Source organism: Antechinus flavipes, chromosome 1 (genome assembly GCF_016432865.1).
Source record: "Antechinus flavipes isolate AdamAnt ecotype Samford, QLD, Australia chromosome 1, AdamAnt_v2, whole genome shotgun sequence".
Classification (NCBI taxonomy): Eukaryota; Metazoa; Chordata; class Mammalia; order Dasyuromorphia; family Dasyuridae; genus Antechinus; species Antechinus flavipes.
Genome location: NC_067398.1, coordinates 240,700,252 through 240,713,303, shown reverse-complemented (window position 1 = coordinate 240,713,303; position 13,052 = coordinate 240,700,252). Strand labels below are relative to the sequence as shown.

Genomic DNA, 13,052 nt, shown 5'->3' with positions numbered 1-13,052 from the left:
TTGTTCTTTTTTTTTTTAAAAAAAAATTATATTTATATCTTCTAAAATTTTCTGTAGGGCTGGACTAGCCCAAAGGATAATTGAAAGATTGCCCTAGAGCTTGTAGAAAGTTTTAGGTGGGATCAGCAGTATCATCTTACTCCTAGAAATTGTTATCTGGCATTCTGGCTTTTTATTGGCAGTCAAGGAGATTATCCAACATCCATTCTGTGTCTACTGGGTCAATAAACCCAATTTTTTTTTCCTTCGTGGAACACAGTTGTTTCTCATGGAAGAGCAATATGGCCCAGACTTAGAAGTACTTCTCTCTAATTTATCTACCTATGTGTCTGTCTTCAAAGGCAATATGAAATGGAAAATGGGTGAAGTATTCCACTGAATGTGACTGACTATAGAATAACTATTTTGATTAATTCAGACCTTAAACTATATATATATTTTTATTAATAGGTTATCCACTGTCTCCTTTTGCCTCAAAATTCCATTCAGTGTGATATTTATTCTATGTGCATCAGGCAGTGTTCTGTAGTGCATTAGAGAGCTGACCTTGGAAAAGAAAGTCCAGGTTCAAAATCTGCTTTTGACACTATAATCCTGGTCAAGTCACTTAAAAATTGCCTCAGGCAGTTCTCTAAAATGGTAAGTTATAAAGCCAGGTGATGATCTATCTATATTGATAGAAGGAGATTCCCTACTGAAGAGCTCCCTTACAACATTGAAATCCTAGGTCTCCCCAAAAAATATATACATAAAAGGCAATATAGAAGATTAGAAGAAAGGTTTGCCGCATGACTTTTATTCATCAAGTTTTGCCTTTGAGTCATTCTAGCAAAATGATTATGGGCAAGTATGTCTTGTATCTATGGACAAGTAAATCATTTACTCTCTGTGTCTTAAGCATCTAAGACTATAAATTTCAGGGGGATAGCCAGTCTACAAGGTGGAGAGAATTTCTATGCCAGGTTTTCTTAACCTGATGAAATGAAAGATTTGCATAGACAGAGCTAAAATAGAAGGCATGGGGTGCTAGGAGTGGGGCAGTACAAAACCAAAAATGACAAACTGGACAAAGAAAAATAAATGTACATAGTCAAAATAGTGATAGAAAGTAATCATCTTGATTTTTAGAGTGGTTATAGCTAATTATATGTGGTGATCAGGAAATGCCTTATATAAAAAGAACATGGTCTGACTATTTGTATTAACTGTGTAGATCACCTTCCTGGGTGATGATAGCTAAGTTCACACTGTTTATCTCCAATTTGTGATACATTGGTAACTAGCAAATGTATCTTTTGTGTGCTTCGTTCATTTTTGACATTTGACAAATATGAAGCGATGATTTAGATGTTCTTTAGGAAGGCTATGTATAGCTGGCACTAATTAACGCTCACTTGCACGTGGAACAAAACTACCACCTGCTTTTCATATGTTAGGAGGAATATGAAAAATAGCAAGTCTTGAGGAGTGGTAGGTTTTTTTTCTACTTCTTTATCTGAGACTGTGAGGCCATAGACATGTTGCAGAATACAAGTGAAAAGCTCTTTAAAAATCACATGTAATCCAATGCCCACTTAAACATACATCCCCAGGAAATGATTTAATCCCTCAGATTTATTTTGCATTAGGGTTCTGAGGCATTACATGTATTTTCCTTCAAAATTGTAGGGAAAATATTAACATGTTTGGCCACACCTTTTTAATTCTGAGAAATAGTATCACTTTTTTGGAAGTATTGCTCTGTATCCAGAAATTGTAGGTATGTAACACATAAATATTTTCTAGTCAAATATTGCATTTGGGTCATGCTGAAGAAATAAACAGAAAAAAATTATTCAGTTTCTGAAACTAAAATTGCACTTTTAAGTTTTTGTTTCTTAGGCATTATGAAATATAATCATAAATATAAAATAATTCTGCTGTTTCCTTCCCTTTCCTTCTTCCTTTCTTCCTCCCTCTTTTCCTTCCCTCTTTTCTTCCTCCCATCCCTTCTTCCTTCCTTTCTCCCTTCTTTCCTTTTTTCCTTCCTGCATTTCTTTTTTCCTTCCTCTCTTCCTTCCTTTCTTTTTCTGTTCCCTCCTTCCTTACTCACTTTCCTCCTTCCTTCTTTTTTTCTCCTTTACCCCCCTCAACAAGTATTTTATTACAGAGAGATGGGGGAAAATGGTTAAGAAGAGTTAATTTATGCAGTTTTGTAAATACTACCAGAGCTGGACTTTGTAAATGAGGGTTGAGTGACCAAGAAAGTTAATCCTAGGTGTTTGTTAGCTTTGAATTCCCAGGGGATTTCCTCTACCTCCTTCCCTTAGAGCATGGAGGCAATCCGAGATGAAATTGACATCAACCCTTAATCTGAGTTTGGCACATCTTCAGAGCAGCTGCTGTTGTTCTGCCAAAAGGAAGTGGAAATTGAGATAAATGCTTCAATACTCAGACGGGAAGAAAAGCCCATTTTTACACTGTCTTTTTTTTTTTTTTTAAACCACATTCCTTAGAAGTGAAGTTTATTGTTTCCTTTTGTTATATTTTGATTTTCTTCTGCCTCCTATTTTTTTTTCCTCAGGCCTTGGCATTTAAGAACCATAATTGAGTTCAGATTTTTAAAATGTGTTTTTCTATTCTGCATGTCATTAAAATAAAATATTAGTTTTCATAGAGTTTCTTTGGAAGGGTTTCTGGTGTTCTGCGTTTTGGGATGTCTAGAGCATCAATTAAATTTTTAAAGAATAATGGTCATGTGGTGTTATAATTAATGAATATTGATCGTAGAAACTACATTAAGAATCTGTTGTAATTATGTGGTGCTCCTTAAACATGCTTAATATATCCAGATTCTATTTATTATTTTGTCACTACAATTAGAATGTGTGGTTTCTTTCTACCAGTGAGCTAAGAGAAGTAATACAGTCCCAAGAGGGAGACTAGCTGTAGAGGTTAGGAGAGTGGAAGGCAGCTTTCAGAACCACATGTTCATAGAGTTCTCATAGCCCTTTATCGTGTATTTCTTTGAGATAATATCACTCATGTTTTGGAAAGCGTATTTAAATTTGAAATACTGCATGTGAGTTCAGTTAGTAGGTGTGTTCTAATGGCAAAACTAATTTTATTTTGCAGCTTATCTATTGGGTACTCTGGATGAACACCCTGTAATGAATGTCATTCCTTTCTCTCCCAAGCATTCAAAAGGGGCTCTCTGTATTTTGTTTTACTTTTGTGCATAGAAAATTCTCTCTTCGATCAGATTATCGTGGAAATGAATTTCACAGTAGTCCATAGAGTTGAGTACAAGGATTTAAGTGCATTTGAATTTTAAATGTGCAAACCTAACATTGTTACTTCTCTTCTAAAAGTTCTCTGTTCTTTGTTGGCTCACACAATTTTACTGGGTTACTATGGGAGACTGTTAGGTATCTTAGAGAATCCAAGTCGGGCTCCTTTTTCTTAACTGTGATCTAATTGATATTCTGATATTTCCTCTAGATCAAGAAAGATGGTGTTTGGACCGGCAAATTTAGGGGAAGATGCAATTAAAAACTTCATTGCAAAGCATCGTTGCAATTCCTGTTGTAGGAAGCTCAAACTCCCTGGTATGATCCCAAATGATTTTATTTTTCTCTAAACAATTATCTCTTATAACAGCATTCATAGTGGCTGGAATTAAGTGGAAGAATTAGAATCACATTTTTATCTCATTAAGATAAAACTTTCAAGACTCAAAAAAGATTGATTTTAATTTCTATCAATCTGTTATCAAATAACATCATGTTAGATGCTCATCCTATGTAATTTTTTGAAGGATAATCCCCACAGACTAACAGAATAAGAATCTGACTCAAGGGCTAGTCTGTAACTCTCCTTCCTAAGCCTACTCTATTACCTATAATTTTTCTTCTCCTTATTGATTTTCTGGTCACTGGGTTGTATTGTCTGGGATTTCCCTAAATAGTTCCTTATTTACCTGTCAGACACTTTGGGGTTGTTTAGGAAGGGCTAATGGTAATGGGGTCAAAAGAAACAGTATCTTTCAAGCCAAAGTGCTTCACTATTCATTATATCAACCTGTCACTTTAAACACACATTCTATTATTTCTTTTTTTTTTTTTTTTTTTTTTTTTTGGAATTGATGTGTGACTTTCCAGTGGGACCTACATGGTTACTAATACAATTACTTCTAACATAAAAGCAAGCAGCTGAAGGAATCTTCTCTAAAGACTTCACTCAGATTAGAATTGTGTTTTAAGATTTTCCTTCATCCAAGAACAGTGCTTTTAGTTTGGGTCACTGTGCTCAGGGCTTGATTTTTTCTCCTTCAGTCCAGTAACTAAAACATTCCTTAAAAATAGAGTATTATTTTCCCACTCTGAGGAACTTTTCTTTTTTAATTGTATTTTATTTTTTCCATTAAATGCAAAGATAGTTTTCAACATTCATCTTTGTAAAACCTTCTATTCCGAATTTTTCACCCTCTCTCCTCTCTCCATCCTCCCCAAGGTAGCAAACAATTTGATATAGGTTAAACATTTGCAATCCTTTTAAGCATATTTCCATATTCATTATGCTGTACAAGAAAAATCAGATTAAAAAAGAAAAAATCATGAGGAAGAAAAAAAAAACACAAGCAAACAAACAACAACAAAAAAGTGAAAATACTGTGTCCGATCCATACTCAGTCTTCATAGTTTCTGGATGTGGATGGCACTTTCCATCTTTTGGAATTGCCTTAAATCATCTCATTGTTAAGAAGAGTCAAGTCCGTCCCAGTTGATGATCATCACATAATCTTCTTGTTATTGTGTATGATGTTCTCTTGATTTTCCTTCTTTTACTCAACATCAGTTCATGTAAGTCTTTCTAGGATTTTCTGAAATCAGCCTGCCCATTATTTCTTACAGAACAATAATATTACATTACATTCAAATGCCGTAACTTAATCAATCAACTTAATGGGCATCCACTCAGTTTCTAGTTTCTTGCCACTATAAAAAGAATTGCTACAAACATTTTTGCTCATGTGATCCTTTTCCCTTTTTTATGATCTATTGGGATACAGACCCAGTAGAGACATAGTTAGTATCAGTTCTGAAGAACTTTTTACTGCTTATAGTAATGTGACTTACCCTGCCCCCAAATGATCTTTCTTTTTACCTCAATGTGGTGTAAATTTAGGGGTAAATTTATAAAACAAAGAGTTATTCCTGGTCTAGCTAGAAAAAAATAAACAAAGACTGTGCTCAGCACCTGTGTTTTTTTAAAAAATGCTTTTAATGAATATTTTTTCATTTGTTCATTCTAAAAATTAATAAGATAGGCAGTATATTATAGTGGATAGAAAGCTAGCTAGCCTGATGTTCAGAAGACCTGAGTTCAAATCCAGCCTCTGACTCTTATGGTTGTGTGATTTTGGACAAGGGACTTTTATCTCTTTTTGCCCCAGAGAATTGTTTAAAATTCTAAGTTTTAGAATAGTTGTTGGTATGCATCTGTAGAGAGAGCTTTCTTACCAGGAACTCTTGGTCAAATGTATTCATCCCAAAAGATGTAAAATGTTTCAGTCTTAGATTAACTTCAAACAGATGTCAAAAATAATAAAGATGCAGTGGTAGATATGAATCACTAGGAGACAATGAGTTGGGGCTAGTACAGGTATCAAACATTGACTTTACTTTAGTGGAAAGGAAAGGGATTAAGGTCATGGGCTTTTGTATTGGTACCTTGCGTACCAAATCATACTGTCTCTTGGTAATTAGACATTTGAAACCTACTTCATTTTGAAACTGGCCAGGTCATTCTCCAGAAACTGAGGACATTGGGTTATATCTGATCCATTAAAATAGAGGATTAAGCCACTGACTTATGAAACTTGGTCCCTGAAGACCACTGGTCTGAATTAAAGCAAAAGAAATTATTTTCTCTATTATCCCATTTCACCTCCCAATTTATGTTTGGGGATTTTTTTTTTCATGAACCTGAAATATTGAATAATTATCTAATTCTCTAGGCACAATCTGTTGTTTTCAATATCTTAGTAACATCTTAATTGATAACCCAAAAGACTCATATTAGCCAGTAATCTAGGCACTTTGACTTTAATGGATATTTTCAGAAAATAAAATTATATTTTTGTTTTAAACAAAAGAAACCAACAGAACTGTGACCACCCAAATGGTGCCTTCAAGTTGCTAAACTTCAGATACATTTCCCCCCCAATAAACTGGTTTTTGCATGTGCTATTAATAAAGAAAGATCTTAAGACATTGGAATCAGGAGATCTGGGTGACTTAAGATAAATCATCTAAACTCTTCTAGCCTCAGTTTTCTTTTTATCTATAAGAAGGAAGAATAATTTGCATTACTTGTCTCACAGGATTTTACTACAAAGGTTCCAAATGACCAGCAGAGGAACAGAGATATACATAAACTACATTCCAACATCATTTCTAATTATCTTCTCCAAGACATCAGAATTAAGAATACATGGAGGGAAGATGGCAGAGTGTATCAGAAAACATCCAACTCTCCAAATTTTGGTCCTCTTTGAGAATGAAGGACAACAATCAACCAAAAAAAGTTTTACTGCTTGAAATATGCTGATTTGTCCTATTACTGTGTGATAACATAGCTTAGTAAAGTTTGTCTGAGAGCCAGGAAGACCATAATTCAAATCTCTTTGATACATTTTGGGTATCAGTCCTTTGTCAAGTGACTCTGGCAACTTACTCCCTAAAGCTGCAAGTTGGAGAACTACTATGGATGCTATTAATACTTTGTTGGGAAAAAACCCCAAACCTCATTAACAAATAACAAATCACAATTGTTATTTTACTATAAGTTCAATTTGGGCTCAAATTCTTGGTTCTGCCATCTAAAGATGTCATTGAATGATGTCTTTTTAAAATTACTATAACCATCTTAACCATATTAAGGGTAGTAAGTATCAAACAATTCTTTTACCTTTGCTATCCTTGAGAAGGCAAAGTCTCAGAATCCTCTTGGATGAATCAGGGCAAGGACACATGAACTTAGGTCTGTGGTTGAGAATCACAATAAAATTGGGTTTGTTAAGTTTGTGGATTTTGACTGATTCCTAGAGGAGGAGTCTTCATACTTGAGGAAGCCTGATTCTGCTATCTATCTATCTATCTATCTATCTATCTATCTATCTATCTATCTATCTATCTATCCTTCCAGGCTCTTGTGTAACCAACCATTTGACTTATCTTCTCTGCACAGATCTCAAAAGGAATGCCTACAGCCCTGGGAGAATCAATTCTACTTTGAAACTGCAAAGAGAAACAGAACCAGACAAAGAGACTGTGATAGAAGAGAGTCCTAGTGACACCAGAGAATATCTCACACGCTTATAATGGAGAAGAATAGGGAAATGGAGCTCTAATGGTTTTCTGAATCAGCTCAGTCAAGTTAGACAACTTGGATACTTGTGCATATTCTGTTGCATCTTAGGGATGAACTCTAGAACTAAGCTTCTTAAATATACATATCTATCTATACCAACAATCCACTACATGCTTTAAGTATGAGCTCTTATACTTCTTTGCCCTCTGTGCATTGTTTTCCATGTATTCTTTTTTTTTTTTCTGAGATGTGTGTGTGTGTGTAAAATTTTTTATTTATTTTAAACTTAAATACAAAACAAGAAAAGAAAAAAAAACATGCCATGTACACAGCAGAACATAAGAGATGATTCAATATAAAGCAAGAAATTTCCATTTTAAGAAAATCTATATAAGAAATACTACACATTGTTTTCAAGCTGCTCAGCTTTTTTTGGCTTTCTTGTGGGTTTTCTTTTGTTCTCTGTTGTACACTTTTAAAGTTATTTTTAAGTTTTCCTCCCCTAAACTCCTATTCCTGCCCTAAAGAAGACTATAATTATCTATAGCTATATGTATCTCTACATATACATATAGATAAATATGTATGAACATACACATATATCCACTCACACACATATATGTAAGATTAACTATACTTATTTCCACTTGTCATCTTTTCTCTGAAGATGAATAGCATCTTCCCTCATAAGTCCAAGTCTTCCAATGTTTTTCTAAATCAAACAGCTCATTGTTTTCTATATGACAGCAATATTTTAACCCAGTCACATGTCCTATAAATCCATGAATCTTCCTCCTCCCAATTTTTTTATTCCCTCTATTCTTGACTATATCTATTCTATTTATACAAAACATTTTAATTTAAAATGATCAAAATTATTCATTTTGTATTTCAATTGTGCTTTAACTTTTAAGATCTGATAACTGCTGAATTTGCTGAAAATTCCTCTCCCCCCCCCCCCAGTTTCTTTGTAGTCCCTGATCTTTTGTTCTTCCAAATAAACTTTGTTATTTTTTCTAACTCAGAGTTAGAAATAATTTTAAAAAATAATTTAATTGGGATGGCATTGAACAAATATATTAATCAGGTAAAATTGTTTTTTTTTTTTATTGCATTAGCTTTACCTACTCATGAACAAATTATTATTTCAGTTACTTAGATCTGACTTTATATAAACGGTTTTTTATATTCATGTTCAAAGAATTCCTGTGTCTGTTTTGGCAGTTATACTATTTTATAGATATTTTATACTCCATGGTATTTTAAATGTTCTAAAGAAATATTAAATAATATTGCTATAAATTCTGCTCATGACTCTTATTTTGTATTTGTGTGTACTTCCATTTTATTGTACTTCCTGAAAGCAACATATTATTGAATTAAAAATTTTAATCTGCTACCTATTTATGCTTTATGAACAAATTCATCCCATTCACATTGTAAGTTATTTATTTTATTCCTTCCTATTTTTCCCTACTATACCTATCCTATTTCTAGGATTTTCATTCCTCTGTTCTACGTACTACTTTGTCCTCCTATTCCTTAACTTATCCATCCCTCCAAGAGTTCCTTCCTTATCTTCTCCCATCCTCACCTTATTCTCTTTCTTATTTATTTCAGTATTTAGAAAGGTATTATATATATATATATATATATATATATATACACATACATATATATGTGTGTGTGTGTGTGTGTGTGTGTGTGTTTTTCCTTCTTTAAGTCATTCCTGATGAGACTAAGGTTCCAGGACTACTTGCTCTTCTCCCCACTAGCTTCTTCTGTATCAATTTTTTATTTTTCTTTTATGGGTCATTTTATGAGATAATTACTTCTTTTTATCTCTCCCTACACTGTTTTATTTATTTTAGAATCAGTCCATCATTTATACCTCTGTCCAAACCTTTTTTTTTTCAAACAACCCAAATAATGATCACAGTCATAAGAGTACTGACAATATTTTCACATATAAGAAGTAAATAATTTGACCTCATTGGATTTTACTAAAAAGGTTCCAAATTACCAGTGCAGGAACAGAGATATACATAAACTACATCGCAACATCATTTCTAATTATCTTCTCCAAGACATCAGAATTAAGAATACATGGAGGGAAAATGGCAGAGTGCATCAGAAAACATCCAGTTTTCCAAATTTTCTCGACAAAAAGGACAGAACATCACCTCAGAGGGAATGTAGAGCAGTTGAAATAAACATAAAATCTTATCTTCAGCACTATATATATATGCCGATTTTTATAGATAAAAATCCAAGTGTGTGCTGTAAATTTTATTTCTTATTGTGAGCTAACTTTTATATTTCAGTTTAAATTCTGTTAAGCAAATCATTAGCATGACATTTGCTTAATTTGCAATTTAATTAATAATATATTAGACTAGATAAATATAAACAATTTTTAAAGCAAAAATAATTGTCAGGATACTTCATCTAGCATTCTTCATAAACACAGTATTTTTCAAACATATAAGTAAGTTATTTTAGTTGGGTCATCTGTAACAATGACAAAAAAAATGTCCTATTATTTAACTAAAAAAGAGGTTAATTAACAGAGGCTTACAAAGTCAAGACTAGACATAGTAGACTTGATTGGTTTTTAGTTATTTAAAATGTATACTATTACATCACATGTTTAAGAAGTTTTCTGTATTCAGTTTAGGTGTTTCTTCCTAAGAAATTGAACTTTTCTGTTAAATGCACTTGATCATCAATTTGTTTTATAAAGGTAAATTTTATATATAAATTACAGAGATCACTAAAGTTCTTTATCCAATCTTCTTGTCTTATATGACAAAGTAAAATAAATCTCATGTGGTCTTCAGTAACAAAGGCAGAAACAAACCAGTCATTGGATTTGTCCACAGTTTTCAAGTACGTATTATTAGGCAGTCACATATTTCATCTAGAGGTTGGGATCTGCATGAGCTATGAGCCCCATCAGATATTGAAAGCATCCTGAGGTTCCTTCACTGACTATACTTGTCCTCCTTATTCAGAGAATCAACAAACAAATTTTAATTTTAATTTTCTTAATTTGTTCTTAATTTCTTAAATGTTCTCTATGCTGCTGTTCATCATTATGAACAGCTATTGTATTTATGTATATAAGGATAGAAAGCAGTTCTGTAAGCATTAACTCCTCCCTTCTCTCCAGAACACAAGACTTTGTGTATGTGTGTGTATGTGTGTGCGTGTGTATGTACTGACGAAGGGGGAATAGAGAGGAAACTGGAGTACTATTTGCATAGATTGTAGGACACCACTGAAGCACAGACTGATTAGAAATTTAGAGCCCTGTTGAAACCTGGATAGTCTCAAGGTGTTTCTGCACTGCACGATACCAGGAAATTTCAGGTTTCTCAGGAAGGAGGGAGAGGGTAAATGGAAAACTGATTCATTTGTGCCTCATTCTAAGTACAAAAATAAACTGAACTGGAAGATACCACAGTTGTTTTTCCTTCCTCTAAGTTTGGGGAAAGCAGAATGTCAGATAAAGTAAGGTTTACTAAATTGCCTGCCAAAACATCCATTCCTTTGCTAGTTTTTAGTACCACACATGTAGTGTCATTGCAGGGGAAATAACTGGGTGTTCAGCCCAAGGAGTGAAGATATGATTTCTAGCTGAAAACAGAAAAACAACATGGTATCCAAGAGAGGGCTGTTTATATTTTTAAAGTACAACCTGAGAACATGTAATCATGAAGACAAAATGCACTAAAGCACAGAGAAAAAATAATTCTGAAAGCCAAATTACACACTATTTTTGAGGTCAGGAGACTTGCTCACACTTCCTATACCAGATTTCCTTGGATATGCTTAAAAAAAAAAAAGTATATGTAAATGGGAGATGCTTATCTAGGGAGTGGTACAGTGGAAAGGGAACTGCTTCTGAAGTCCAAGGATGATGTTGTTACTTCAGTTGTGTCCAACTCTTCATGATCCTATTTGGGGATTTCTTGGCAAAGATACTGAAGTAATTTGCCATTTCCTTTTGAAGTTCATTTTTACAAATGAGGAAACTGAGGCAAATTGGATTAAGTTACTTGCTGGGAAGTGTCTGAGGTCACATTTGAACTCAAGTCCTCCTAAATCCAGGCTCTATCCCCTGTGCTACCCACTCCTCCAAGAAAAGATGTGCTTAAATATTACATCTGATGCTTCTAGTGTGCCCTTGGAAAAGGAATTGAAACTGTCCTATGCCTCAGCTATCTCAGCTGCAACATGAAGTCAGACTAGATGGTTTCAAAAGTCTCTTCCAGCTCTTAGTCGGTGATCTTACAAAAGAAAGATCATGAAAACCTGGAAGTAAAACGTCTTGATATGTAATTGGCAAAAAAAAAAAAAAAAGTACTATTAAAAATAAAATACACAGGGAGAGAAAAGTGAAAATGTAGTTCAGTGATGATGAATCTCTTGTACTTGAAAATCTCTAGGTCATCTTTATACTTAGTCCTTAGGTTAGCTAATTTGCTCTGGAACACTGATTTTCAAAACTTGATCTTCAGCATGGCAGAATACTGGGCTAAACTGCTGGATTTGGAGTCAGGAAAACTTGGGTTTAAATTCCATCTTTGACACTAATAACTGACTGGTATGATCCTGAGCATGTCACATAACCACTTGGTTTCTTTATCTGTAAAATGGGTGTGGTCAGATTCAATAAACTTCAGTTCCCTTTTATTATAAATTTTTGTTATTGTGTTTATGTGGTTTTTTTTTTGTTTTGTTTTGTTTTGTTTTGTTTTGTTTTGTTTTGCAAAGCAGTTAAGGTTAGGTGACTTGCCCAAGGTCATATAGCTATCAAGTATTAAATGTATTAAATGTCTGAGTCTGGATTTGAATTCAGGTTTTCCTGACTCCAGGGCTGGTGCTCAAACAACATTGTACCACTGTTCCTTCATTTCCCTTTTAGCTCTAAATTTATGACCTAATAAATTTTTACCATGGAAGAATAGGCCATGCATGTGGACATATTTGCCATTTATACTATTCTGGATATTTCTGTATGAGTGTCAGAAATGGCATCTTTTCCTATATTCCTTTTGGTTGACATCCCAGATGTCATTTTAGTTGATTATAGGATAGTGAGTAAGGAGGGCAGATAAGTATCAGGGAGAAGATCTCTACCATTTTTTTAGGTATATATGTTTAACTAGTTTTGAAAATCTATAAAGGTTCTGATACTTCTCATCCTTGTGTTTGGTGCTCTGAAGTGCTAAACTAAAGACAGAAACTTTATGGAAAAGTTTAGATAGAAGATGAAACTTGAGGACGAATACAGTCTGATTCCATATTGTATTAGAACAGTTGTTCCTGTTTTGTTATTATGGTTTTAAACAAAGTCAATAGCTTTATTTTTTTTAAGGTAAACTGCAAGGTGAAAATAAGTGTAATTGTAAAAATGCAGTTATCTAAATCCCAGGGAGAACTATCTAGGAGAGTGATTTATATTAATAAATTAAATGACAGGCCTATCATTAGTATTATCAAATAACATTTTTCTCCTTAAAGGCTATGATACTCTTCTAATTTCTTCTTAGGTCAATAGTTCTTTATGTCAAGACAAGATTTGGAATCAAGTTTACCAAAAGCTGATACCTATGTCAAACACAAATAGAAATGGAGCTGCTAAATCTGCATAAGACTCCCTGAAAGTGCATATTGATTTAGAGAACCACATA

The 13,052-nt window shown here is 33.6% G+C and overlaps 1 protein-coding gene across 1 annotated transcript in view; it reads left to right on the top strand.

The window, feature by feature from the left end:
• TRPM6 (transient receptor potential cation channel subfamily M member 6) overlaps positions 1 to 8,755 on the top strand; it is a 145,257-nt gene extending 136,502 nt beyond the window's left edge. Inside the window, exons 38-39 of the mRNA XM_051972081.1 lie at positions 3,481 to 3,587; positions 7,231 to 8,755. Of these exons, the coding sequence (XP_051828041.1) occupies positions 3,481 to 3,587; positions 7,231 to 7,364 (241 nt within the window). The 3' untranslated portion in view covers positions 7,365 to 8,755. The remainder of the gene's footprint in view (positions 1 to 3,480; positions 3,588 to 7,230) is intronic.
• The last annotated feature ends 4,297 nt before the right edge of the window (positions 8,756 to 13,052 follow it).